The sequence below is a fragment of the Eumetopias jubatus genome, unplaced genomic scaffold, assembly GCF_037043125.1.
Source record: "Eumetopias jubatus isolate StellerSeaLion01/CBP00866 unplaced genomic scaffold, mEumJub1_p1.0 scaffold_3, whole genome shotgun sequence".
NCBI classification, from domain to species: domain Eukaryota; kingdom Metazoa; phylum Chordata; class Mammalia; order Carnivora; family Otariidae; genus Eumetopias; species Eumetopias jubatus.
The window spans coordinates 9274676-9288286 of NW_028274809.1; the positions used below are offsets into that span (position 1 = coordinate 9274676).

Below are 13611 nucleotides of genomic sequence, written 5' to 3' on the forward strand. Positions count from 1 at the left end.
GTATGAGTAATAAAAATTTTTCATTGAATTAACTTGTCAGATGCTGTGTCTCAAAGAACACTTGCTCCTACATATCATATTAAGTTTACAGTAATCCGGAAAGAAAAAAAAATCTAATATACATTTAACTTACGAGGCTTGACATAAATGTCTACTGAAGACCTGAGGGGGAAAATACTTCATAAAACATCCAACTATAATTTTCCTTTGTTCACAGATGTGTTCCAGAAAAAAAATGAAGGCCAATTTCTATGAACTGTATTTTATAAACCCAATGATATTTCTAATAAAACTGAAGATACATTCTCATGTAAGAAATTCTCCCACGAAAGAAAACACTTAAAAACAAATCTCTGTGAGGACAGAGACTATGCTCAACTTGTTCACCACCATATCCTTAAAGGATCTTCCCCTCCATCACTGATTTGACTAATATTTACTGAACACCTACTATGTGCCTGGTCTGACTTTAGGTTCTAGCAGTGAACATTCTGTTCTTAGGGACCTTACATTTCAGGGCAGAGGAGACATACAATAAATAAATAGGTGTAAAAATATGTCAGGCGGTGATAAGTCCTATGAAGAAAAAATAAAGCAGGGTGAGGAGATGAATCAGAATACTGGAAGGGGATGTCTCTCTATAACTTTTTATGCAATTTTTTTCACATATAGTGAAAATGCCCATTTTAATTTCTAGTTTCAGTAATGTTTTATGAGACTAGAAAAAGTTATTTGTATCCAATATTAATACTCTTTATTAGAGAAAAAGTGAAATGAATTAAAATTTAATTCCTGGACTCAATCAATAAATAATGTTTTATTTTCTTTTATTGTAGACAAGAGCGGATAAAAAAATGGCTCCTCCTCTGATACAGGCACTGGAAGCATAACCTGGCTATACCCTTTTTCTTTATGTTCTCACTATTCCCATTATGTTTGTGTGTTCTCTCTCTCTCTCTCTCTCACACACACACACACCCACGCACACATGGACTCCATTAAAAGAAAAGTTCATGTTTCGGGGGTGGTGAAGGTGTGTACGTTTGTGCTATGAAAGGCAAAAATGTGATGATTATGCCATTGCTGTGAATGAAGAATACTTGTTTAAGCAACAGCACATTTCTTTATGAATCTCACGATGAACTGTATTTTACAGTCATTTGCTTGCCTAACCCAACTCTTTACTTTGTCACTTTTGAGGATTTAACAAATATCACGTTACCTATTAGATTTGTGAGGAGAATCAGGCAAATAGCAGTTAAGTGATTTGCTTAAAACAAAAACAAACAAACAAAAAGAATCAAAGTTAGCTGATTTTGGTGGTCCCATACAAGAACCTTGATTTCTAATCATGCCAATTAAACATATAAATTACCATGTAAAGTGACCAGAGTAATTCTTTAAAGAATTTTTTTTTTTTTTTTAAAGAAATCAATGCTTTCAAAAAGAAATTCAACAGCATTGTTTGGTCACCTATGCAATGTGGTGGTTTGTTCTTAACTGGCTTTGAGCAACCCGGCATGGTAAAGTGAGGAAGGAAGTTCTGGGAAGCTGTGCGAGACAAGTTAACTCTTATAGATCACACCACACTTGCATTTTTACAATGGTTATACCAACTTTTCTGCTAGGGAGAACAGTCTGGTGCCAGGCAAGAACTGCCCCCAGTGGCTTTGGGCTTTACCTTGTTTCCTGTACCGGCACAGCAGATGCCCAGGGCCATAGCAGCTCCATAACGCACGTGAGGATTGTAACTCTCTGATAGCAATGAAACAACACTGGGGCACTGTTCAGGGGTCCTGATAAGAAATAGAGGAAGTAAAGACAGTGTTATAGGTAAAAGATTTTAAATCAAGATGGAAGAATTTCAACCAATTCTTTTTAACTTATGGGAAACAGCAGTTATATTTCACATGGAAGTTGGAGAATTAAAAATTGCGCATGGAATTCTAATTATTGATATTAATCTTCAGTATTCAGAGCCTATACACAAAGAAAATAGAACATATCAGTGATTCCTCAACCACAGCTCTGCATTAGAGCATTACAGTCATTCCTTCATGCTTCCTCCATAGTAATAACCATGAGGGTATGGGGGCACACAATGCCCTACATCAATTCTTTTTTTTTTTTTTAAAGATTTTATTTATTTATTAGAGAGAGAGAATGAGAGATAGCATGAGAGGGAAGAGGGTCAGAGGGAGAAGCAGACTCCCCGCCGAGCAGGGAGCCCGATGTGGGACTCGATCCCGGGACTCCAGGATCATGACCTGAGCCGAAGGCAGTCGCTTAACCAACTGAGCCACCCAGGCGCCCTGCCCTACATCAATTCTTATCTTTCTTGCTTATTTTGTGTTTTGTATCAGAAGACAAAAGCTGTTATAGAGACTCTGGGATGTTTCCAAAGCTGCACGAAAGATCTGAATTGCCCAGTATAACTCTGATTGAATACCAAATTGGTAAATATGCCTTGATAATGAAAAAATTCTGTTTTTTTTCTTTAGCAATTATTGTTGTTGATAAGGACAGAACTTGTTCTTAAAAAAAAAAAGATTTTATTTATTTATTTATTTGAGAGAGAGAGAGAGTACGCAAGTGTGGGGAGGAGCAGAGGAAGTGGGAGAAGCAGACTCCATGCTGAGCATAGAGCCCAACATGGGGCTTGATCCCATGACCCTGAGACCATGATCCGAGTTGAAATCGAGTTGGACGCTCAACTGACTGAGCCACCCCGACCCCAGAAATTGTTCTTTTCGCAACCTCTTCATATTTCAGCAAAGACAAAAAAAATAGGGCAACCCTGACTAATGAAATACTTGACCTCACCTTTATAGTGGTTACTCTTTAGGGGCAGCAGGATGGGGGTAGTAGCTAGAGGAGAATGTAAGGGGAGTATCTGGGCAGCTGATAACGATCTCAAACTGGATGCTGGTTACAGTGTGTGTTCAGGTGTGAAAATTCATCAAACTGTAGACTATGTGCATGTTTTTAGATGTATATTACACTTCAACAAAAACTTAAAAAGGTTATACATATAACTACATTTAATAGTTTTTTAAAGTTTTTAAACACTATCTTGTTGTGAATGAAAGCAGTTACTACTTATAGACCAATTCAAATCCATAACTTCGTTGGATTGTCCTATAGCCTCAAACTCTAGCAAGTGGTAAATTCAAATTTCAAATGGAATAGAGCCAAATTTATGAAAACCATCCAGAAAACTGAAATTATGCTACAAGAGAAGGCTGGATTTCCTCCTTACAACGAAGTCCATCACTCTTTCTTGAAAATGTTCTCAGTTTGACTAAGCTTCCTAATAGGAATAATTTGTAAATAAGACTAATGGCAACAATATGGAGAAAAAGCTTGGTATTGTGAAAGATTCAATGTACTAGGAAACAGAAGATCTGGGTTCTAGTTCTAGTTTTGCTAATTTCTTAGTATGTGATATTAGGTAAGTCACTTTCTTTTTTTTTTGTAATTAGAGATAACTTTTCTTTTGTTGGAATAATATAAAAAAAACAAAATGAGTAAATAACAGAAAATATGGTAATAATATATATACCTTCAGTTAATGCACAAAGACATAAATAACAATACATTATATAAGAGGAAGCCATGAAGTCAAAAACCCATGTTCCAGTTCCTGCTTTGTCTCTAAATATCTGGGATAATTTAGACAAAGTTCAATGAAACAAACATTCTGGGATCCCTTTCTATGTACGAAAAAAGAAGGAATGGGACTAGAAGTTCTATGTCTTTCCTACTTTATAATTCTATGGCTTTTTTTTTTTTTTTAAAGATTTTACTTATTTGTCAGAGAGAGAGAGAGAGAGAGAGACAGAGAGCACAAGCAGGGGGAGTGGCAGGTAGAGGGGGAAGCAGGCTCCTCCCTGAGCAAGGAGCCTGATGCTGGGATCATGACCTGAGCCGAGGCAGATACTTAACTGACTGAGCCACCCAGATGTCCCCAATTCTATGGCTTTTAAAAATGAACCAACCAGGGTGCCTGGGTGGCTCAGTCAGTTAAGCAACCCATTCTTGATTTTGGCTCAGGTCATGATCTCAGGGTTGTAAGATCAAGACATGTGTCAGGCTCTGTGCTCAGCAAGGAGTCTGCTCGAGATTCTCCCCCTCTCCCGCTTCCCCGGCTCATGTGCATTCTCAAGTAAGTAAATAAATCTAAAAAACAAAGCAAAACAACCATCAAAGGTTTTAAATCAATGTTCATTGTTACAGGACATTTCCTTGATAAGAAATATTCCTATGGAATTTAAAGTGATATTACATCGAAGAAGCTGCTGGAGAGTCATTCTGCAACTTGTAGTTGACTGTACCATCATTTAACTTTTATTTTGTGCTCCTATTAGGCAAAGAACTTAAAGCTCTGTCCATAACTTGATACTCAAATCCTCTGACAAACTCAAGCATTTTGTTACCAAATTAATTACAAATAAAACCAACTCAAGAGTGTACACATCCCAAGGGCCAAGGCTGTGTTTTCTCTATTTTTAATTTTCCATAAATTATTAGCACAGGGCTAGATGCTAAAGATAAAATAATTTTTATTACTTGGTAAATGACAAAGGGAGCCAAACTAAATTTATATTTAGAGACTTAACCAATAAGTATTTTCTACTAGGTTCAGGGCCTAATGGGTAACCTCTGGGGGGTGGGGGTTGGGGGGAAATCAAGCCCTTCCCTGTTCCCCTGCCCACTTAAGTTTATAATTTAGCTGCACCATCAAGGAAAAAAAAAGGGAAAGTTAGCAAGTACCTGTGTTGCTTCATAAGGGCTAATCGAGAGTGTCTTTTAATTTTATGTGCTTTGAAGTTCTCAGTAGGGAGATCACATAGGTAAGGCCTGAAATACCCACAAAATAGGTACCTAATTCTAATTTGTTGTTTCAGTAAAATTTCTTGGCTTGTAGCTAACAGTCAACTTGCCAACTTTACTATTTGTACAAACTTTCCACAGAGCAGGAACTGTGCAAGGATATATGCACAAGTCACTGCCATATCATCTGACCATAAACTGCATATATGAACTCCTTTCTTTCAACATACTGGCTATTAACTACTGTTTCTTTACTAAATATTTTGTGTAACCTCAACATTAAATCCTATTAATAAATCAGATGCTTTCATCTGGTGTCTTTTTTCTAATTTATCTTCACTAGAAAAGAAAGTACAGGAATATATGTATATAGGCAGAAACACTATTATAGGCACATGGGGTCCAACACAGAGGGAATTTGGTGAGGCCATAAACCACAGGGTAGTCCCCCTGGTAGAACTGTGAATTTACAATTCTCACTAGGTAAATGGCATAGGATTAACATATGACAAAGGAATTAAGAATATACCCTCTGCTGAGCTTCCTTGTATCCCCTACCAAAAGACTAAATAATCTGAGTAGTATCCTGAATTTCCGAGTACCTGTTGAATGTCTTCGATGTGGTATACCACAAATATACCACAAACACCTCAATCAACATATAGCAGTCCACAAAGAGAGAGGAATAAAGGGGCACCCCTCCCCTATACTACTTCTCCCACCACGACAGTTCATTTACATACCCAGGAAACTCACATCTTTCTTTATTCATTCTATTCCCTCAACCCCCACATCTTATCTGCCACCAAAGCAAGTGAAACCCTTAAATTTTATTTGTTTCCATTGCCTGCTTCAGGCCCCAATCACCTCTCACTGGAAATAATAGTGACTCCTTAAATAATCGCTCTGCCTTCTTCTCCTCTTGTCTTCATTTGGCTGTGGTAGTGAGAATAACATGGGCTTGGAATCAGAAAGACTTGAATTCCAATTCCAGTGCAGCCATTTATTAGTAGAGTGGCAATCACTAAATCTCTCTGACCTTTAACTGCATTACCCATAAAATGGTATCTGTTCCATCTTATTCATGCTGGGGAAAGTTGGTGGTATGGTAGAGTAGAATATTATACTACAATCACTGAAATCTAAATGCATTACCAGAAATTGCCTTTGGAGCAGAACCAGGAATCTGGCTACCCTAGCTGTAGTTTGGGTTCTTATTTGTAAAAAAGGAAAGGTAACTCATGCCCAAACATTCATTCAAAATAATATAAAGTGAGTTGGATATTAAACCTAGAAAGCTGGTTGTATTCAAAATCCTGACCTCCACATCTCCTCACCAACTTTTTAAGGAGCTAATGGCACACAGAACACTTACCCACTTGTCCCTCAGCTGCAGCAAGGGCAGGACATTCCAGGGAAAACTGACTCACACCAAAGAACTTATTCTAAATGCATCTTAACTTCATTTATTTTATGATGCTCAACTGTTGAAAAAGTATTATACTTAGAATAGGATATTAACAGTTTCATTAGTTTCAGAGAAAATTTTGCCAGTGAACATAAATACTGGGAGCTTAACTCAGAGCTTTACCTAGTTGATTACCATAAAGACTAAAATAGGTTGTGAGGGTTATAAACTCAAAGAACATAAAAAAAATTCTTGTTAAGTTTCTCAGCCTGTAACAGTCCTAATGCTGACACATTCTTCAGTAAAGTGTTAAGACAAGAAACAATACATTCTTTAATAAATTAGCTTAGACATCAGTCCCTTCAAGAGTACAATAAAAGCAGAATATTCTGTTTACTTTAATTTTTAGCAAGTAGCTGTAAAAGGACAAAAGAATCCTTCTAAGCAATGATTGGAATGTAAATATTTGCTTAAAGCAAAACTTGAGCACCTTAATCTTTGTCTACACATATAACACACATAAAATATATGCATAAATCTAAAAATTATAAAGTCACAGTTAATAAATGAATAAATAAATGATAAAACAATTATCACCATCACTTTGAGGCTTGGAATGAATTAATGGACCTCAGCATAATTATCAATGACTGCTAACATCATAAAAATAGAAACAAGTCGACCTAATGTGCACTCCCAGCCCTTCCCCTCCAAAAAAGAGAGACAGAGAGAGAGAGAGAGAGATTGAACCTCAATGTGACCAAGCCTCAAGGTCCAACTATCAATTTACAGGAAATACAGAAGACCAAAAAACACATTCTATTACACACAGGGATGCAGGATGCAATTAGCAAAATCCATACTGTGCAACCTTGATGGTAATAATAACCTGGTTTCTTCAATAAGCTGCAAGGTGGAAAAAAGAGAGAGGGGAAGAAAGGCAAGAGATGGCAAGAGATTCAAAGAAAATACACCAAATCTTTGATAATAGTCCATAGGGCTTTCTTTCACTTATTTCAGATAATTCTAATACCACTTGAATCTTAGCCTTTCTATACAAACATTTATCTCTTAGATAACATTACAAAGTAATTCCTGTCGTTTGATAAAATTCCCTTAATCATTTGCAACAAAGTATTTAAATGACTGATCCCTGATTAGCAATAAAAACTTATCTCTGTGTCTCCATGAACATATTTATTTATTTTTAAATGGATTTGATTGATTGATTGGGAGGGGCGTGTGTGAGCAAGGGGAGGGGCAAGGAGAGGGACAAGCTGACTCTCAGGCTGTGCATGGAGCTCACAGCGTGAGCTCAACTGCCGATGACCACAGATCATGAGTAGAGCCAAAACCAAGACTTCAACACTCAACCTACTGAGCCGAGCCGCCCAGGTACCCCTCCATGAACATATTTAGAAAAATAACTGTCTAGAAATTATCAAGTCACAAGAAAATAGTGGATTTTGTTTTATTGAGTAGGAGGAGGTAGAGAGCAAGTAATTCAATAGTTTGGAAACCACTGTATTAGCATAAAATGTATAATGTATGATAGCTGTTTCACATATTTATGTTTTGCTATGTTAAACTTAAAAGTACATTTACTCAGACAGGGCGCCTGGGTGGCTCAGTTGGTTAGGCGACCGCCTTCAGCTCAGGTCATGATCCTGGAGTGATGCGATAGAGTCCCGCATCAGGCTCCCTGCTCAGCGGGGAGTCTGCTTCTCCCTCTGACCCTCTCCCCTCTCATGTGCTCTCTCGCTCTCTCAAATAAATAAATAAAATCTTAAAAAAATAAAATAAAAGTACATTTACTCGGACAATTATAAATGTGTTAGCTGCATCTGTTTTTAACAATGGAGCTACATGTGGGAATTGTAGCAATTTTTCTTGTTCTTTAGTTTTTAGCTAGTTTATAAAAATAAAAAAGTGATTATCATTTGGTTAAAAAATGGGGAGAGGGGTGCCTGGGTAGCTCAGCTGGTTAAGCATCTGCCTTCGGCTCAGGTGGTGTTCCCAGGGTCCTGGGATTGAGCCCCCCTGCCCCCCAATCAGGCTCCCTGCTCAGCAGGGAGCTTGCTTCTCCCTCTCCCTCTGCAGCTTCCTCCTGCTTGTGCGTGCACGCGCCCTCTCTGCCAAATGGATAAATTAAATCTTAAAAAAAAAAAAAGGCGGGCAGAGATATATTTTTTGAATTTTATTTTCATTACAATGTAAAAGAGATGCATCAGATATTCATTATCAGGAAAATAACTGAGAAAGAAGAAAGCAGTTTTGTTTCCCCAGCATACTTTTATCCCATGAACCTCTGTATCCGAAGCTGCTATTTGTGGATTCTCACTTTATCAGTTTAGATATATCTCCTACATGTTAAGTATCATAAAGAAAACAAAGTTACCCAGATCCTGCCCTAAATCATACAAATTCAGTCCTACCTTTAATATATATATTTTTAAATCATTTTACTAGACTTCAGATAATTAAAAATAGCTATAGTTTTAGATAAGCTTTTGCTTTATTTCCAAACAGATTGTTTCTTTCAGGTGCTACCAAAATAGGGCAAAAATATCTCAAAAGATGAGAAGAAAGTAAATTCGTAAGATTTATACAAAGAATTCTACTTCACCATAATCAGAAACATGGCTCTTAAAAATATCAAATCGCATTCCTGGACCTACAGGAATCTGCAATATTCAAATCTATAATACTAAAAAAGTTACAGTATTATTAGCACATTCCTACCACCCCTTAAAATGAACAAACCAAGGGAAGTCTTATGGTATGAGTGAGATGCATATATAGTGTAGATTATTAAAGTATTAATATCTCCTTGATTTTATAAAAATGAACACAAATATACTTCAATTCTCAGAAAGTTTAATTCATTTCTGGTATTGAAATAAGTGTCCTGATGATAAAAGTCTACTTCTAATAGCTGATTACAGTGATTACTGAAGACTTGCAGAGCTGAGCAAATATACATCAAATATTTGGGTCTTTTATGATCATCAACTATAATTCTAGATATAAGAATTCTTTTGATTAAAGGACACTGTCACTTCATGACATCAAGTTGTACTATACAGTTTCACTAATATTTAAAAAAATACCTTATTCTTTTGTTCTTGACAAAAGTGGATATGGTCATAAGCAGCTCTCTCTGGCAATAACCTGGCAAAAACCGTCAGAATGAACTTTTATAGAACTCTGCAATCTAGTCAAAAACTTACACCAACCAGGGGTCAGCTTAATGAAGCATTGCTGTAAGAGATTGCTGTGATATTCTAAACTGCCCATCTACCACCCACTCCCGAGACTGGTGGTGTCAGTGTAGAGGGCAGCCTGTGTCCTAGTACAGCTGTTAACGAGAGGGAGCAAGATAGACTATTCTCACAGAATTGAGAATAAATTGTGTTTCGACCTGTCTGGTGGCTCCTTGAAGCACCAGAGCAATAGCCTGCCTTTGTTTCAGCAAACTTAAGTACTCCCAGGCCTGGAGCAACTTGCCAGGTGACATTTGTTGAAAACACTTAAAGGCAAAAGTACTGGCCATGGGAGCCTGGGGCCAGGGTTAATAGTCCAGCTAGGCAATAAACAGACCAAAGAGCGTGGAAAGAAAGAGGCTGGGGGTTAATAAGGGCCTTAAAAACTGCTGCATATACCGGGGGAATTGAGAATACCACATGCATACTCACGGTTAGACGCATGCTCAGGAAAGGCCTGAGAAGACTCTACACTTTCACTTCAGGTTCCACATAAGCAGGAAGCAAAGACTAAGGCAGAGCAATTTGACAAAGTGCTAAAGGAGTGTCCCGACACAGAGCTAATTTGCAAAGACTTGGAGAGTCTTTTTCCTTTCCTTGGCTCCAGGCATTTAAGAAACTGTCAAAAAACACTAGCTGACCACTAGGCTAATGTAACACAGACTTCAGTGGCCATTCATGAGAAAGCATACAGGCTTTATAAAACTACTTTAAAAAAGTCACCAAACAATCCACAACAAGCAGCAATAATAAACCCCTGGGGGGAGGGGGTGGGTGGGAGAATCTGATTTCCTTTGTTGCCACACTGTAATATTAAAAACATCCAGTTTGCAACAAAAAATTAAGAGTCATGCAAAGAAATAAGAAAGTACATAAACCCATTCACAGGAAAAAAAGAAATGAACAGAATCAGTTCCTGAGTAAGCCCAGGACTTAAACTTTCATATTTAAGAAAGTTCAAAGAGAAAAAAAAGGCCAGTAACTAAAGAAAACAGGAGAACAATGCCTCATCAACTCAAGAAAATCAACAAGTAGAAATTGTATATATATACAAAATCAAACAAATTCTGGAACTGAAAAGTTTAAGTGAAATGAAAAATTCACTAGAAGAGGGTTCAACAGCAGAACTGGGCAGGCAGAAGAATCAAGTTAGGTGAACTGACAATATTAAATTAGATTAATTGAGAATTATGTTGGTGGATTGAGATTATCTAATCTGAGGAGCAAAAAGAGAAAATATTAAGAAATGAACAGAGCCTTAAAAACTGGTGGAACACCATCAAGCATACTAACATATGCATAATGGGAGTCCTAGAGGGAGATGAGAGGGAGAGAGGGGTAGAAAGAACATTTGAAGAAAGAATGGCCAAAACTTCCCAAATTTTGATAAAAGACTAGAAACTCAACAAATTCTAAGCAGGATAAACTCAGAGACTGGTGAACAAAGAAGACAAAGACTACATTCTAGTAGGAGGCATACAATCAAAAATAAATGATAAACTAAGTAAAAAGGTGAAGTACTAAGGAGAACAAGAAAAGTAAATCAAGTTAAGGGGTATTGGAAGAGACAGGAGAGGAAGGTTTAACAGTACTAACTAGGGTAGTCAGGGCAGGCTTCAATGATATCGTGCTATTTAAGCACAGACAGGAAGGCCGTAAGGAAGCAAGTCAAGTGGCTAGGCAGGGGAAGAGCATATTATGTATTAGGTGGAGGAAACAGCTCGTGCAAGAGCCCTGTGATAAAACAACACCAAACACATTTGAGGGGCAGCAAAGGCCAGTGGTTTGAGTGCAGTGAAGAAGGAGAAGAACAGTTGAAACTATGGCCAGCCAGATCATAAAAGCTTTATAGGAACTTTATAGGCCAGGCGATTACTGGAACTTTGGCTTTTACTATGAGTGAAATAAGGGGCCACCGGAGGATTCTGAGCAAAGCAATGATATGATCTGCCTTGTTTAAAAAAGGTCATTTTGGCTGCTTTATTGAGAACAGAGGGCAAAGGTAGAAAGAAGACTGGTTAAGAGGCTACCTAGAAATTCAGTCAAGATAAGATGGTGACTTAGGTAAGATGGTAGCAGGAGATGTGGGGGAAATTTGGTTTATATGCATTTGGTATATATACTGAAGGTAAAACCAACAAGATTTCCTGATGGATAAAATGTAGAATGTGAGATAAAGAGACTGGAAAGATGCAACTGCCTGTATCTGAGATAAAGAAACCAATACATAGAGCAGATCTGCAGGGAAAGAGCATAAACTCAGTTTTCAACAATCTGAGTTTGAGATGTTTTTTAGACATCTAAGGGAAATATTGAGTAGGTGATCGAACGTGAGTCTGGAGTCTGAAGGAGAAATCTAGGCTAGAGAGTTTCAGGATATAGATGGTATTTAAAGCCATAAATGTATATAAGACACCAAGTACAGACAGGAGAAAAAAGAGATCCAGAAATGAACCCCCAAGAAGGTTGAAGATTAAGAGGTTGAGGAGATGAAACAGAACAAGGAGACTAAAAAGGAATAGTCAGTGAGGCTGGAGAGCATCCATTAGTGTGATCTAGTGAAAGCCAAGTGAAGAAGTTATTTTATGGAAAGGGAAATGATCAGCTGGGTCAATTGTTGCTGTGAAATAGGCAGAGCAGGTTATGTCACCTTATTACAAATGCAGAAATCAAAGCTCATAGAAAGGTCTCCTAACCCTTCGGTATTCTGCCTGTCTACTCTCGTGACCACGAATCATAGCCATTAGGCTGGAAAGAGAGTTTTAGTTTTAGGGGGCTTTCTTCAACAAGTTAATGGAAACCATGGGTGAATGGAGGAAGACAATGAAGAGGGAGATGAAGTCAATAGAGGACAGGAACCTGGGAGGTATCTGCATATTAAGTGGGCAGAACAAGAGTTAGAAAAGATTCTTTAAGAAAGACAAAGAACCAGGATGGGATGTCTCTGAAGGAAGGAAAAGATACAAGCTTTAAAAAGAAATGTTTAGCCAACAGTGCTGAATATTGCACACAATCTGTAACTGGTTTTAAACGGACTTTCTAAGAGTTGTTTTAGTAGAATGTTGGAGATAAAAATCTGATTATAAGGATTATAATGAGAAGAGAAACAGGCAATTCTTTAAAGAAGTTTGATGATGAAGGAAAGAGACTCAAGGGATAACGAAATGTTTAGTTTTCATTAACTAGAAACCTGAGCATGTCTGCAAGAAAGAAGTTAGAACTGGAGTGCCTGGGTGGCTCAGTCATTGAGTGTCTGCCTTGGGCTCAGGTCAGGAGACCAGGGTCCTGGGATCGAGCCCCGCATCGGGCTCCCTGCTCTGTGGGAAGCCTGCTTCTCCCTCTCCCCCTGCTTGTGTTCCCTCTCTCACTGTGTCTCTCTCTGTCAAATAAATAAATAAAATCTTAAAAAAAAAAAAGTTAGAACTGAGGAACTGAATATTCAAGGCATGGATTCTATGTGTGAAAAAGATACCTTATTCAGCAAAATTGCAAAGAATGTAATAAAGAGTTGGGATCAAGAACTTAAATAGAAGTTGTGGAAAAGAGTGATGTCAACGTGATCCCAAAGGATAGGATGGATGAAAAGAAAGACATTTTGAGAAGATAAAAGGTGACAGCACTTTCAGATTGGTTTAAATCTTTCATTAAAATAGAGGTAAAATCAGTCATCAGGGGAGAGTGAGTAGAGTCTAAGAACAGATTAAATCTGGAAGAGCTATTTTTAGAATTTTAGCTCTTTCACTGATATTGTCAAAGAAAATGATAAGAAAGGAATGAAAGAAAAAAAAAAAAGCCAAAAAATATTTGAGTTGAGCTGTGGGACCTGTTTAAGTGAGCTAGTTTTAGCTACCATGTCTGTATTATAATGATCAATATACTTGCTTGTATCCACCCATGAGATAAATTACACAAGGGCAGAAAATGTTTATCTTGTTCATCACTATATTGCCACAAGCAAACAAACTCAATGAATACTTCACAAATGAATGTGTACTGGACACAATCCCTATATTGCCAAAAATTCCTTAATGGCTAGTGTTTGATAGATAATTATGACTGAGAGGTAAAAAATGTTCTTGGCTGATATTTGTCTTCTTAGACCTATAA

At 37.5% G+C, this 13611-nt stretch overlaps 1 protein-coding gene across 2 annotated transcripts in view; it reads right to left on the reverse strand.

The window, feature by feature from the left end:
* PSMD1 (proteasome 26S subunit, non-ATPase 1) overlaps positions 1 to 13611 on the reverse strand; it is an 88924-nt gene that overhangs the window by 21877 nt on the left and 53436 nt on the right. For both annotated transcript variants that reach the window (XR_015767836.1, XM_028105243.2), the window contains exon 17: positions 1682 to 1796. Coding sequence is in view for 1 of the 2 variants with exons in the window: in XM_028105243.2 (XP_027961044.1) it covers positions 1682 to 1796 (115 nt within the window). In the remaining variant the exon portion in view is untranslated. The remainder of the gene's footprint in view (positions 1 to 1681; positions 1797 to 13611) is intronic.